A 16,103-nucleotide genomic window follows, 5' to 3' on the forward strand; every position below is an offset into this window, starting at 1 on the left:
TCACTACTTTGGCTTGGGATGCTTGAAAACTCACTAAAATTTGCACCTCAGAAGCGGCAAAAATTACAATTGCATGTGGGTCACAAGGTGTGGCAAAAACACTCGACAGTGCCCCCTACAAAATTTCTACAAGGCAGTATCTTGATGGTGGTACGTTTCACTTATGTATATACGAAATTCAGTAGGCATATGTTTCACATCTAGATCTACAAAGCCTCACGGTGCCATACCCCAAACCCAACATGAAGTAAGCCACTTAGACCTTATTTTTTATATGACAGCCGTTGCCGTTTAAGGGGACTGCTTAGCTGGTTTTCTAAAACCAAACTGTGTACCTGTATGATTCTCAAATTCTCTGTATAAGTGGTTTCTGGCACCCAAACAGCTGTCATCTTATGACATATAACATTATTTCCCTTAAGTTTTTATTGTTGATAATGAAATAATTGGTCATATAATCCTGAGAGTTTACAGGTACAGACTGTTGTATAAAGTACTGGGATAGTCTGAGAAGAGGCAAATTGCCCCTCCATCTTTTTCTGCTTTGGCCTCCTGCCCTGCCCTGAGGTGGAGAGATGATTTGGCATTGCGACGTTCATAGCCAGACTTAAAAGGAAGGGAAGAGCTGGAGGGAGGGCAGTAGGGAGGACAGGGGAAGTTGGCTTTTATCATGAGGGCCTGTCTCCATCTCTCCTCTGCACCGCACCGCCACCCCCAACCACCGGGGTCAAGGCCTCACATCCAAAGAGCAAGACGCTCGCGGTCATCCAGCAGTTAGAGGGACGCTGCAACAACAGAAGTTGCCAACAGGCAGTGAAGTGACTGGTCTCTTTCTGGTCCAAGTCCAAATGCTGCCATCAGCATAAAATACCCCTCAAGTAGCTCTGGAGGAATACAGTATGGAGCTTTTGGATATTTTTCCTTTCCACTTCATCTTTTTTGGGTGGAACACTTTGGTAATTTGTTTGTAGAATAATTGTGAAGGAGTCCCCTTGGTTCCATTTAATTAGATTCATTGTTATGCAGTGTAAGATAAAGCAATAACTTATTTCAATATTTTAAGATTATTTATTTTCATCAGCAGCCAGTAATTGCCAAACTTAAGTAAAGATTGACAAACTTGTCATTTATTAGATGGATGTTTATTTTTTCCCACTAAAAATTGAGTTTTACTATGACAACAGTATTAACTGCAGGTGTATTAAGTATGACATCTTTCCAACACTATAATTACTCACAGTGGAATCGTGTCTGAGCACAATATGGCTGTGGATAAGCTCTCAGCCAGTTGGCAGTCCAGGGCCGGTTTCATCCGATTGAGCTATTGCATTACAACAATATTTCCAGTTCAGTTTCTTTCCAGTGTCCTTATCTATACTCTCCACCCTTGTCTTGGTAATTCATCAAACAGGACTGGTGTTCTCGAGCGATGGAGTGAAGCAGCTACATCAGCTGATAAAGTAACAAGGGTCACTGGTTAGGATCACCCCCCCCCCCCCTTCTTAATACCCCGTGTCCTCAGCTGGTTTTCTGATCAGACTGAGAGGGATCCTGTAAAATGAGTAACCCTAACCAGCTCGGTTCTGGAGGAGACGACTCCTGCTGCCTTTTTACAGGGCAACTATGTGACAGTGGCGACAGCCGCGTCAGAGGTGGCGTGTCAGGAACTGGCTCATGGTTCTGTGATCCCGAGACTCTGTAAACGGGCCAAAGCCAGCCTCCCCTATTGCGCCCCTGGTCCTGACCTGTGGAAGGCACCCCCTCCTCCGGATCCATCCCCAGTGCCCGGGGCCTAGCCAGCCTAGCCCAGCCCAGCCAGTGCTCCCCGACAGGGGCTAACGTTTCAGGCTTTGAGTCAAGCCCCTTCTGGAGGTGATTAGCCCCAAACCCATGACAGATTCTTTCCAAGATATCCGACGCGGCGTGTTTATTTTATCCGGGCTCTTTGTGTGGATGTGCTGGACATGAGTAACCCACTTGAAATGGGTATCGGCTTACATACCCAGAGAGGAAGATAGAGAGGGAGAGAATGTAGCAGAGCCACAAGACATTTTCTTTTAAAAGCAAAAAATGTAGAAATACATTTTTTTTTTTAGATCGTCAAGTGTCTGTGTGCTGCAGATGTTGAAGATGTTGTATGCCTCCAAGCATTTCTCCTTGTTTCTCCTCTTTCTTTCCACCAACGCCTTCCATTCAACCCCCCCTCTGGGCACACACACTCTTCCAACCTCCTTCTTCCATCCAAACTGAGATCCAGCCCCACCAAACATCCGTCCTCATGTCAGAGGGACACAAGGGTATATATTTTTATTCCAGCCTGGAACCTCTACCTCCCGAGCACTTAACTTGATTTCACACTTCAAGTCATCTACAAAGTCCAACTGAAACACAATCGTCTTGTTTATCATCCATCATCCAAACTAACGTAATGTCAGACTATTTACCACCATTCATATGCATTCAATTTCTCCCCCGTACTCTCAGAGCTTCTATTTATGTCAGGCACTGGAACTCTCTTTTCATGGTGTACAGTATGTTTGAGATGCACTGGCACTCACAGACATCTGACTGAAAACTCTGAGTCAGGATCCTCAAATTTCAGATATGCTCTGATCTTCTTCCACTCTGCAAATGTCACGAAAATAAGATTCTCAGAATGGTTTTCGTGGTACGATACAGAACAAGGTAAGAGTTAGCTTTAGCTCAGCTTTTCTTAAGGCCTTATGTGGTAGGTTTTAAGTTTGCAGAGAAAGGGATGCAATGAACAAATATTTACATTACTGATTCATTTGTGGGTCATCTTGATGATAAATCAAACTGATGCCTTCGAGTTGTTTCTTTTGTCCGATCAGCAGACAAAAACCCAAAGACTCATTCATTAATTAACTACAAAATGCAGCAAACGTTTGAAACTTTTGATTGAAAAATTAATAGTTTTCAATAGCTGGCAATTTCTTTTTATTTCGATCACTAATCATTAATCGACACCGTTACAGCTTTTGTCAGAGTAAGTCTACAGTTTCACATTCTTTCTGCTGGTCTAATGCCAGTCTTCTTAAGCTTATAGCAAGCCAAAATACAAGTTTGTCAAGTCTCTGAATGCCAACCATTAACACAGCATTTTAATATTTCCTTTCCAAAGCTGTATTGAGTAGCGACAAAGGGTCTTTAAGTAGATCCCATGAACAGATAATTTCTGGTCATAGTTTGGCTTTTATGTTTTCATAGTGTAAACAAACCAAAAGCTTAGCCAAACTTATTTAGACAAGAACGTGAAAAGGTAATGCATCAAATGAAGATCGCGTCAGACCGTTTTAGTGTATTAGTGTTTAGTGTTTTACAATCGATTGCCAGGCCTGCAGAGCTGAGAAGTGGAATGTATCCTTCTCTCTCAAGCTCCCTCTTTTCCTTCTGCACACAACCACTTTTTTGTTTTTGTAAAAATGAATGCAACACTGACTGCTTTTAATGAGACATTGTCCAATCCAGTCCAGAAGTGTGCACGGTTCTCTCCATTTCCATGATGGCAGGCTTTCTGCCTCCTCTGCGAATCTGGAAAATGCTTTTGCCTTTAGATGTAGTTAGAGGACATGTCGTACTAGTTTGTTGCAAGTTCTCTGAGACCTTTAAATGTGTCTGTTGTAAATATATGTCTTGCAGGCTGACTTAGTAGTTCATGTTAACTGCTTAATTACCATGCCCACTGCACTTTTTCTTTGCAAATACTATTTGCATAATCGTTTTAGTCATTGTTCAAGCAAAAATGTCATATTTATATTGAACTTTTACTTCTTAAATGTAATGATTTGCTCCTTTTCATTGTGATTTATGGTCGTAAACAGTCTTTGAGTTTTTGGTCTGTTCTTTGGACTAAGGAAGCACTTTAATGATGTCACTCTGGATATTTGAAAGGAGTTTTCATTTTTAACAATTTCTCGGCATTTTATTGACTAAACGATTAACTGTGAAAATAATTGGCAGAATAATCTATTATTAAAATAATTAGTTGCACCCCTATTCGTAAGTTGCAAAAACACCATGCCATTAACTAATTCCTGGCACCATTTCATTTCTTAATAGGGTCTGCTCTGGTCCTGATCCGCTGCCTGACCTTGTGTTTTTTAAAGCCCCCTCCCCTCTTCAAGTAACAAAGTGCCAGCATCGTGTCTCTCCTCCTGTTCTGTTTGCTGCAGGCCAAACCCTTAACCCACCTCCTCCTCCCAAACTCTCTGATATTGAGTCAGAGCTCTCCCCTTCTCAGAAGAGAAGAGATCACTTAATGCACTTAAGAGCCTCTCTTAACAGGCGTGACTCCGACAGGCCCCCTCCTGATGTCCTGTAGGAGTTCTGGCGGGGGATTGAGGAGGTTGGAGGGGGTCAGGAGGGGGCTTTAGTGTGGAGTTCACAGAGGAAAAGGGAAAGGTCTCTGTGATACTGGAGTGCAACATAGATGTGAACTTTTTTTTCACACTGTATGTACACACTGAACATGTGTTTTCCAAGCAATGTGGTTACCTCTGGGGATTCCAGATTTATTGTCAGTCCTTGTTACAAGTTTTTAATCCATCCATATCAGATCCTATGATTAGAGGGACCTTTATAAAAACTGAACAGGCAGTACAGATGCTTTGTTTGGATCATACGGAGCTATAACAAGCACAAAATATGAGTAAGTTGCAGTGTAAAAAACATTTCTCTGAGGGTCTTTTCTGTCCTTCTGTGTATTTTCAGCTTCGGGAAGTGCGAGTAGCCGTTTCCTGGCCTTTGCTGCCCCGGGGGGAAGCATCTATCACTTGACATTTTTAGTGGGGCTTCTCAATTAACCCATGAAAACTGTAAAGCTTCTCTTCTTCTTTTTACAGCTCAGCAAAAGCAAGTAAATGGCTTGAATAAATGCATCATTAGTTCCAGCATTGAGCTGTCAAAATTCATTATCAGTTTACACCCATCCACGGCAGCATTACTGTCAGCGCAACATAAATGTTTACTTTGAATTACGACCTTATTATGGGATTTCGGCGCAACCCGTAAATCAGCGGCCTTTCAGATTTCTTTCCTTAACAAACTGCTGGAACACTGCTTGGATTTAATTTTACCAGGAACCACAAGGGCCCCAGCTATTGTTGAAAAGGAGCAGATCCTCTCCTGTTGCATCTTTCAGCAACGTTAAATGTATTATAGTAATGCTCCTGACTGCTTCAAACAAATACACCACCTTAAGCCCAAACATAAACACAGAGAGCTTTGACCACTGATCTTTCCCAGTGCTGGAAAACCTGGCCAGCTGTAATTACAGTGGAACATGTCAAATGTTGCTACAGATCAGGCCCATGAGCTGTTTATTTGTTAAACTTGTACTTTGGTGAGCATCTGTTAACAGAGCTCATTCACTGCAGTATTGATTACGCCTCCTGTCAATTAGAAACATTCCTCCTTCACCCCAACTTTCGCTGATAAAGCAGCACACTCGTTATTTGCTACCACTGTCATCAACAAAGTTACTTTACTGAAAAAAAGGAAAATAAATAATTGCCTGCCACGTTTATGTGATGTTTTCCTGCAGTTGGTGATGTCGAGCTGGGCCTTCAGCAGGCAGAGAGGATGGGGCGAGTGAAGTCAGATCAAGCTCGGCAGTGGCTGCACAACCAGACTGCTCACTCTGACAGGGACTCAGAGAGGTGAGGTGCTTAGTGTGGGCCAGAAGTTGGTGTATGTGGTATGTAGCCCAAATTGCTTAAAGCGGTTGCTTCAGCAAATGACCAAACATTTATTTTCTAATTTACCCATGAGAATCTGTCTGTGTGATTTCTCACCCAATGTGGATTAACCCTAACCCTAACCCTAACATTTCAATGCTACGAGCACCACAGATTTATTTGTTAATGTGTTTAAGAGGTGGCAGAAATCTCTAAACCTGGGGAAAAATACCAAAAATATTTGTGCTTGTAATTTGGGTAAACTGACCCCTTAATGAGCTGCTATTATTATCCAGACATGTTTAGACAGAAGTAATATTCTGCTTTGAAAAATTATTTGTGTATGATGTCTTAACCTCTTAAAATGTCATCCTTCTCCCTCAGTAATCTAGAATCTATGAATATGCATATATATTGCATTTAAAAAGATATTTTGTACTTCATTAAAATCACTTTTTAATAGTTACTTTCTTGCAAAACAGAAATAGTACATTAGCCAAATAATACAGTACAGTGATGTCACAAAATTGTATATGTGATAAACTCAGATTTAACTTGAGTTAACAGGGAAACTTTACCCCTTGGGAAGATGAATTTGAAAACAGAGTAACAGAGGCAGTCAGCATGTCGGCCTGTGCTAAATCCTCCCTAACAAATAGACATTATAGATTATCATACATGGTATCTGTGTTTATTCTATGATATGTCGGAGGTAATTGCACAGAATTGAGGAGAGGAAACTGCTGAATTGATAAGAAACCGGCCCAAATGTTTGGGCTTTTTCTGTTATTTTCTCCTCAGCGTGCGTTTCTTACCGGAGATCAGCTCAGATATTCTGAATGGAGGCCGAGTGAAACTTGTGGTGAGTACACTCCCCTCCCAGCAGTTCATTCACTTCATAGAATGACAGTGAATCTTGATTTGAATCTTTTTTGGGGGGCAGTTGCATGTATGTGAGGGTATGCAGTATTTACATTCACTAGTCAGAATCATGTCTGCGCTCTAGGTTCCCTCCCCTGGAGCCTGTCTCATCAGCTTCGATTTAAAGGAGGCAGGGGGAGGTGGGTCTGAGGTTTAGCTCCACGGTGACACTTTCAATTGGATCAACTGGCTGCAATTTCTGCATTTTACTTGCAGAAATCCCAGTGTCACTATGGAACAGTTTGCCAGGACCCAAGAACGATGCTGATGCTCGTGAGGTCTTTGAAGTCAGAAACTGCAGGTCTCCCTGTGCCGTTATAGAGCAGTTTGAGTTACGATCACTGGCAAGAGGAGCCGCCCTCTTCCTCCTGTTTCTTAGATATGTTCAGACAGCAGAGCCGCTGGTTGTTGAATGTTTTTCAAAATGCTGGACTGCTTGCGTGAGACGTGTCATGTTGGGCCTCATTTATGTGTGTGTTTCTGTGTGTGGTGTGTGCAGGCAGACCCAGGATACACAGAACGTCTACATCACGGCAGTGGATTGTGGGCCAACAGCAGTTTAACTGCCCAGCCGTGCAGAGAGAACAATTATCCTCGCAGAAACTCTTTGGGTCATGCAAGTGAGTCTTGTGAACTTCACAGTAGTGTTACACTTTTCATTGAATTTAGATAGAATAGATTGTTCTGAAACACAAGACTCTTGTATCCCCTTAAAGTAAGTTGTTTTTGTCACTGGTTATCCACATAAATAGTCTTAGAGACATTTATGCCGTAATAATAATAAATTAAATAAATAATAATTCAAAAAGTTTGTGAATTTGAGGAAAGAAATTCAAGACCTTGTAGATTTTTGAAAATAGACATACATAGTTATGCATCCTTGGAAGTGCTTGAATGTATATATATGTTGTGCAAGAATAGAAATTGAATTAGTTGGTAATTAGGCTATGTTCTGCCATCTGAAAGTGTGTCGACTGCAGTTTTCTGCCATCATTGTAACACAGCAGCATGACTGAGAAGTGTTCACACATTTAAGACTCTCATTCTCATTTATTGTTATCTGCAAGCTTTTGTAAAGCCTTTTTCTTATCATCATTAAAGGCTCCTTGGTCCATGTCTAAACTTAAAATCTTTAAATGAAATTAGACATTGTTCTAACAAATTATTACCAAGTAAAAGTTGATTGCACAATTGAATAGCTAGAGAATTAGGACTAGGACTAGAATTAGGTTGGATTGGTTCCCTTTAAACCTCACTTTTACTAAGCAATTTTGTCTGTCACCTGGCATGAAATCCCCCGGGAAAATGACGGCTAACTGGTGATCCAGTCAGGCTAAGCCCAATAATACCACTTGAGAACACTAGGCGGAAAAGTTGTCTGTTTCCACTTAAAGAAGGTGCGTGAACCGTGTTTATTGCCAATGCTAATGCTAAAGCTAATTTTTTAGAAAACTTACCTAGTTGGCATTACTGATTCACTCAGAACACAGACAATGTAATATTATTTTATACACATAAATACAAAAAAATACTATCATATTGTTTTTAATAATGACTGAAGATGTAAAGTGTACTGTAATGTGTATTCAACAGTATGATTATACAACATAGTCAGTATAATTTATGCAAATATGTTTTTTACAGCGCTTATTATTCAGCTGACATCAAAAAATGTCTTGCAATGACAGAAAATTCTACAGAAACTCAACACTACCATGAAAATACTACATTTTTACTTCATAAATGTAATGGTAGTTATAAATACCAGCAAACACTACACCAACCATTTCTATGTATACACGTGTGTGTATATACCTGTACATTTAGCACATGTGTGTACAGATGTTTCTGTGTTTGCACACATGCACCCATGGGTGTTGAATGCGTCGAGCCAGGGATAAAGGCTGCTGCTTATTCAGCTCAGATTGAGTCCACCGGCCGGCTGCTCCGGGAGGGGAGGGGGGCCACAAGGTCGGGCCGGGGACAGAGTGCCGTGAATTTCTCCTCTGACAGGAAACGGGCAGAAAGAAAAAAAAAAAAAACAGTCCTTTCAGTGAAGAATGACTGGCCCTTCTGTCAGCAGAAGTGGGGCTCAGGAGTTTGAATGACAAAGATGCCACTGACAGGCTGAAAGCAGATGACCACATTAAACGAGCAAGTGAAGGAGAGCCCTGTCCCCGGTAACGAAGCCAAATTGGATTCCGGTGATGATTTCAAAATGATATCCACGAGGTGCAGCAGCAGCAGGAGCAAGAGTCGTCGGGCTAAGCAGGCAGACTGTTGTTCCCCTGAGGAATACGGCTGGGAGAAAGAAAGCCTCTTTGTCTGAACTGATGAAAACACCACTTATCGAAATTGTCTAGGACAAATTGAAATATGAATGTATGTGTAAGGCAAGAGCATTTCTCAAAAAGCCAATTAGATAATTCATAAACTTGGAACACCTCATCAAAAACTCATCATATCAGAGAAAATGGCTGAAATCAGGGGATCAGGAATGTAGGAATGCAGCTTCTTCGACAAAAAATCTTTTTATAGTCGGCCCGCACGAGTCAGTAAAAGAGTGAGACTGAAAAAACAGAAAACAAACTGTATTTATCAAACAGTTGTATATCCCTCTGCCTCTGAAGTGGTGTACATACATCAAAGTGAAGGTTTAAAGTGAGAAGGTTCACTTAGTTTGCCATAGCAGTAAAGACTACATAAATACTCTATAACCTATTGCAATGTGATACTCACCACTCGCTGGGACGGTGCCATAAAATGCGTTTCCAGGCCCACAAAATATTTTCATTACATGTGCAGAGGAAACCACTTAAGTTGCGTATCTGCTCCCTCAATTTTGTCCGCTGTTCAGCTCTAATAGGAGTAAAATGATCGAAAACAATTTGTTTGGTCACAGCGGGTGGGTCAAATGTGTGGCCATTTGTTTAAAGCTCTGTACATTTAATAGCATGACTGCACGACTTGCATTGAAATTAGCAACATGTGGGTCAAGTTTTTGCATTCTGTTTTTGATTTAGAACAGATAATTGGACAAAAGTCTTTAATAAACTAAACTCAGCCACCAAAGCTGGCCTAAAATGTCTCAAAATAAACACAAAAGACTGCGGTGGTTTATCTTTAAACTCCATTACACAAACCACGAGGAGAGGAAAATCACAGCGTTACACTACGGACATGACTTAAATAAAAAACTAGGATTAGGTTTGACTCGTGAGTGTATTGATATTCTATACAGTGTGCCAGCTGTGCAGACATTTGGAGCTGGGTCAGTACCTGTGATGCGTCCCAGGCCCCCCATCTCCTCCAGAGCCCTCCCCACTGTTCGGCTCCCTGTGTGGGGCGGCCGTGGAGACCGCGGGCCTGGGCTCTACACGTGGAACGCATCATGCCTGGTAGAAGCGCTGCCTTTGTTCTGTGTGTTTGAAAAGCTTTGCACTGATCCCCAGGTGAAATGGAAGGGCCTCTGGTACAGAACACAGCGCTCCTGGGAGATGGAGCCCACAAAATTCAAAATTTACCTGCTCAGATTTAAGTCTTTGCAGTAAGTTTAATACGGTGTGTCAAACTAAAGCAAAAATTGTGTCTTTTAGTAAAAAAAATCCAAATAATAAAACTTACTTATTTTTATTTATCATACAGCAATAAAAAGTCAAACTTTATGTAATTCATAAAAAATGCTATATATCCTAATGCAACTTATAAAAATTGCTTCATTGACTGATCTATGTTAATCTCTGTATTAGTTGTCTGATTAAAATCAATAAAAGAAGATTCATGATTTAAAAATGATTTGATTGCAAAAAGCAATTTTCCAATTTATATTTTCTTTCGTTACCACAAAAATGCCTACATGGATCAAATGAATTGCACAAACTCAACCTTACATGGTGCAGATAATGACCTCATGGTGGAGAGTTGGAATTTTCATGATTTTTTTTATATGAACAGCATCCCTACTGGTGCTTGAAGTGTATATATTTGTGCAACAATAGAAATTGAAGTTGTTTAGATTTTTATTACATTGGTAAAGTATTGGTAAGTTTGTTTTGGAAGGCACAGGTTTCCTTTTGTAGCCTGTTTCTTGATATTGATTATTGATACCCATGCTACCAAGGACCTTAGAAATGGCTCTGCAGACAAGAAGAAGAGACCTGGTCAGCAAAAATCCAGTAAAATCATGATCATGATTACAAAATGCAAAAACAACACAGCGATAAAGATCTAAAGATCTAAAGATCTCCTCAACACATGTATTAAGTCAAACATCAACATTCTGTTTGATGTGCTTTTTTCAGAAAAGATTATTATTACCCCACTTCCTCCTCATAGGAAAAATAGATTAAAAAAATCCAGGGATATGATTAGGCAAATATTTGCTGGTATCAAGATATCTCCTGCTTCATTGTAAAGTGTATGTACACTGGAGAATTCAAGTTTCCATGTCACGCTTGCTAATGCTGAATATTGGACCGGGATTGGCTTCCAAACTATTTGTGATGCCACAAATCATTCTTATAGGCACGCCTCTTAGAATTAGATTTTTAATGAGCGCAGAGAAAATGTACATTTTCAACTATCAAAGTTGAACCGTGCACATGCATCGCTCTACACAGTGCGGAGAAACAAGGAGGAAGACACGTGTTTGTCTGGAGGGGAACTTTGAGTTGCAGAAATCATATGAATTTCCATTTCGAGTCTATGATTAGTCTATTTATATATACAATATTGACACATTTTCCTTCTGTGTCTCCAGGAGAAGATGTCCCATCTCCTAGAGGAGCCACATCTGCTCCATCAATAAAGGAGCGCATCTCTTTCCGAGACAACCCTGTTCAGCTGAGCGGCGGCTGGGGAGGGGGCAAGAAGAGGGGCAAAGTGTACAAGTAAAACACAAACTCTTATACAGCTGCATCGCCCCTTTTTGCCATCTTTTCTGATACATAGCCCTACAAAGAATGCAGCATTTTCAGTAAACTATCTGTGTGTTGTGGTAGTAACATTTTATCTTTTCCTTACAAGAGGAAGACTGTCTTTATTTTTATTTGTAATGCTATTTCATCGCCGGCACCGAATCCGCCCGCAGCTGTTCCTTTTAAACTGAGCTGAAAACTCGAGCTCCCTCTCCTGAAAATCAATTAAGACCAATAGGACCTGGAACAGCCCAAATATCTCCAGGCACTTCCATTATGTTGATTCTGCTCAAGTGTCACTGCCTGAACGTGATCACGGCCAACCAGCACCAAAACACGTGGAGCGAAATCACAAACCCTCAGCAAATGTCACGCTTCATATGCAAATGATGGCAGGAAATAAGAACCAGGACATTTAATACCTGTGCTTTTGGGATGCTGAACTGTTGTTTCTGTGCTGATACCATCTCTTGACAAAAAATATAGTTTGTAGCCATGGGAAGAGACTTGCTTTTTCCACTCCTCCTGCACTCTCTGAAGAGTAAAGTTTAATAAAGCCCAAGTGCAGTTTCCCCATTCTGTGGCTATGTTTAGGCCCTGCTGCCAACAGTGGGCTTGACATTTCTGCTTTTATGAGGCGAGCACAAACATTGGTGTTAGAATTAGAACGATGTTTTCTTTATTTCCAGTCGTGGATTATAATGGCCATGTCTGTCTATTTGAATTCGGAGAACTAAGGCGTCGGTCTGCAAACACTGCCCTGCCGGAGGTGGCAAACCTCTCAGAGGCTTGGAGGTTTCTCGCTGGTCCGCCGCCTGGAAACGATAACTTAATGAATGTCAAAACAAATAGAACAGAGCTGCAGAGTGGCTCCCTGGCAGGAAATGCATATCTGCCTATTGACTTTCCTTCTATCTCTCACTTGCACATGTCTGGAGGGTGTGTTTTGACTGTATGAGAGCTGATGGGGGATTTCTGTCTTGGATAGTGGCGCATGCCAGAGATGTGGTGGTCCTGCCCACTTGGGGGTTGTTGTGAAACCAAAGAGCTCTTTCCCGCTTCAGGGGGCAGACTGATTCCTCAGGCTCTCAGGGGGACATCAGGGTTTCTTTTTCTCTATCATCAACTTCTTATGACCAAGCTATAACATTGGAGAATTCAGATTTTTATTGGACACACAACATGTACACACAGGTGACATTAAAGTGCTCTAAATGCACATCTTGTCTCCAATGTTTTGTTTGACACACGATCAGATTTTTCCTGGCTTTCAGAGTTCTTCTTTACAACTTCTGACTCGTTATACCATCGTCCAGCAGTCTTCATTACATTTGTTTACGTTTGGATTATGGGTAAATTACATGTAACCTAAGACATCCAAAATCCATTGCCTGGTGAAATGAGCGCTCCACCACACATTTAGATAAGATGAAGAGAATGGCCCTCTCTGCCCGGACTGCCCTGCCAGCCTGACCTCAAGTCTGGCACAGAGGTTTTCTATCAGAATCCCAGTTGCATTTAACAGTGTGCCTGCAAGTTTAAGAGACAAATGATGTATACTGTACATTTGTTTCGATCATTCTTCAATGCATGTGTTAGAGTTTTTACATTTACTTGACATTTGTTGGAAAGATTTTCCAGGCAGCCGTTGGTTTCCATTCATTTTTCATATATTTAGAAATGAATTCAGTTAGCACACTCATGCTGAGTTGCTTGAGGTGTGTATTTAATTACGCTGTACATAGAGTGTGTGTCATTTTTTTGTCAGTGTAATATGCTAGAGATAGACCGATTATTAGCCTGGCCGGTGGTCAGCTGATGTTCTGCATTTCTCATCTGTATCTGTGTTTTTTCTGTCAGATTGCAGTTAAAATAAAATGATGCAAAAAAATGTCCAACTCACCTCTCATACAGTGTCCCACCCACGTCACTGTCTGACTGATATCACATCACAACGAGTAGCCTATAAACAATAAAATTATATGAATTTGCAAAGTAACAAGTAACTGCATTAATACTTCTTCTCCACGACACTTTTTTTTGATAAAGTAGCAGAAATACTCAAGTAAAGTAACTCTAAATTGAGTACTTGAGTAAACTGTACTAAGGTCCATTCCATCACTGGTTGTTCTAAATTTTGACACTAAGATTTTCATTTTTTAACGGCAAGTGAATATCGGCCCCTTGATTTCTGATAATCAGAGCCATATTGGTCGACCCCCTATTAAAATGGTTAAGCACGATGCAAAAAACATTGTTACTTTTATTTAAAATGACTTTTTCGAGAGTGTGCTGATTGACATCTCTCAATGAATAGAAGAGAGTTGTTACCTTGAAAAATAATCAAATCTAAGACCTCAACAGTGCGGCCTGCAAAATAAGTAGACTTGATGTAAAGTACTAACAGAAAAAAAATTTAAATGCCCACAGAACATTAATGAAGCACAGTGTGATGATGACAGTGCCTCTTGGATTAAAAGACACTTAGGGACATACAATAGACAATCTGTAGCACATGTGTGCAGGCAGCAGGACATACTGACTGAATGTGGTTGTACTGTAGAGGGAGCAAAGCTGGATTGAAGGTCTAGACTTGTCCTGTCACATTTGATATTCAAGTGAATAATAAATGATAAAAAAAAGACTAATCACGTGACTAGAATTGGGGGTAAATCCTTTAAACAGAAAATTATATCTTAGACAAGAGATATATGGCTGTACCGAGTCTCAGCACTAGAAATATTTCAGAATGTTAAATAACCGTAAATCCCACAAACACTTGCGAAGAAATTGACATAAGAGACGTTTCTTTTCTCGTGTATTCCTGCCTCATGACACAATTAGCCAACTCTGTTCGCCAAAGTAAAGAAAATGGGTATAAACTCTGAGGAATGTGCAAGCTCTCCTGGAAATGTGAACCCGACTTATAAAGAAATTGGGAATAAAAAAACTCACACAAGCAGAAACTATTCTGCTCTGGACCCTGCTGATAAAAGTCAAAGTTAATTTATACTCTGAATGACAACTGTTGGCTTAACGTATCACAAAGTCACTCAAAAGTTACAAAACCGAGGGCGGCACCGATGTCACATGTGGAAAGAATTGAGAAAATTACACCAAATTAAAAGATTATTAATGTATTTGTAACCTCAGAATAGTTGCTCATGTTGTAGGCGAGTGACACTTGAGATATCTTGTAAAATGTCCAGACTTTTATCATGAAAAATTTGTTTATACACACAAACCTTTTTGATATGAAAAACCCTAAAAAGAGCTGATCCGCGTTATGATAATGTTCATTGTATCTGCAGCCAAAGTATCTCCAGGTTTGTGTAGTTTGTGTTTTAAATGATAAACAGCATTTCTTTTTTTAGCTTGACACAAAAATTACGATAAAACAAATTGTTTACACTTGAATTTTTCTGTGAACCTGAAATGATAAATGTTATTTTGACTAATGTTGCCTCTTAAATGAAATTATTATTAAGATGAAAATAATCAGTAGTAAAACCAACCAGTCATAGATGCTCCTGGCTGTTTGGTTAGACCAAAATCTGTTGTGCATTTTAATTTGAGCTGCCATTTAAGATGTGATCATGTGTGGGCTCATTTTGCCCCTTTTGATTGTTGTTGCATGCTTGGCATTAGTTCCGCAAAGCGCTTTTTGATGGTTAAAGGTTACGTGAGAAAAGTCTTCTTTTTTGTTTCACTGTTTTAAAAATGTTGCTTTATTCTTAATCGTGTGCGCATCTGGGTTTACTCTGAACCACGTTGCTGGCGGGTTAGTTCTGGTTTTAGTCATAGGTGACTTGTGTAACATGTCAACTTGAACCCAGATGACTCACTCACGTGACTGGGCGCTGAAGTTTGTCAGTGCTCAGGAATGCCTGACTCCTGGAAAAACAGAAGACAAACAAACAAAATGAAAACAAACTTTTAAAGCACAAACGAGCTGCTTTCACTTTTTGATAATTCAGCTGTACGAGCCAGGGGTTCCTGCAGGATTGAATGACAGCCAGTCTGTATGAGCTCCACTAAAATTTGTGCTTTTGGGGAAAATAAACTCTGGCCGTTTTTGTGTTTGGTGGCTAGCCAGAGTTTGAAGACATTTCAATAGATTGAATTAGACCCAAGGGTGGCTTTGTGCATCATGATGTCATGTTGCTGCCTTCTGAAGTGGCACGTTTTGGCCCTCGCAGGCCCCGGGTTGGTCGTGTTGGACTGCGATCAGTCACAGTAAGACTGAAATGAATGATGATTAGTTCAGTTCAATCATATTTTGACCACGATGAGTGCTACATAATGTTATAACAAACTGGCAGCACTCAAAGTGAAGGTCTGGGTCTTTCCAGGTGGCTCACATGACATATTGGATGCGGCACTGCAGGAATTAGTCTGACTGATCGGCCCAAAGGTGACCGAGCCCTCAAACTCAGGCAGCATCTATTGTGGCAGGAATTTCCAGCTGAAGACCCACCAAACCACAGTGAACTTTTCACATTTTCTCCTCAGCGTGAGCCAGCGTGCGAGGTCATCCTAGAAGCCCAATAAGACACCCCCCCCGCTACTT

At 40.7% G+C, this 16,103-nt stretch overlaps 1 protein-coding gene across 1 annotated transcript in view; it reads left to right on the forward strand.

Annotated features, from left to right (window-relative positions):
- lrriq1 (leucine-rich repeats and IQ motif containing 1) overlaps positions 1-13,442 on the forward strand; it is a 37,590-nt gene extending 24,148 nt beyond the window's left edge. The window contains exons 26-29 of the mRNA XM_030425724.1: positions 5,564-5,678; positions 6,498-6,558; positions 7,108-7,237; positions 11,377-13,442. Of these exons, the coding sequence (XP_030281584.1) occupies positions 5,564-5,678; positions 6,498-6,558; positions 7,108-7,237; positions 11,377-11,510 (440 nt within the window). The 3' untranslated portion in view covers positions 11,511-13,442. The remainder of the gene's footprint in view (positions 1-5,563; positions 5,679-6,497; positions 6,559-7,107; positions 7,238-11,376) is intronic.
- Positions 13,443-16,103: the final 2,661 nt, after the last annotated feature.

Source organism: Sparus aurata, chromosome 8, assembly GCF_900880675.1.
Source record: "Sparus aurata chromosome 8, fSpaAur1.1, whole genome shotgun sequence".
In the NCBI taxonomy this organism is placed as follows: domain Eukaryota; kingdom Metazoa; phylum Chordata; class Actinopteri; order Spariformes; family Sparidae; genus Sparus; species Sparus aurata.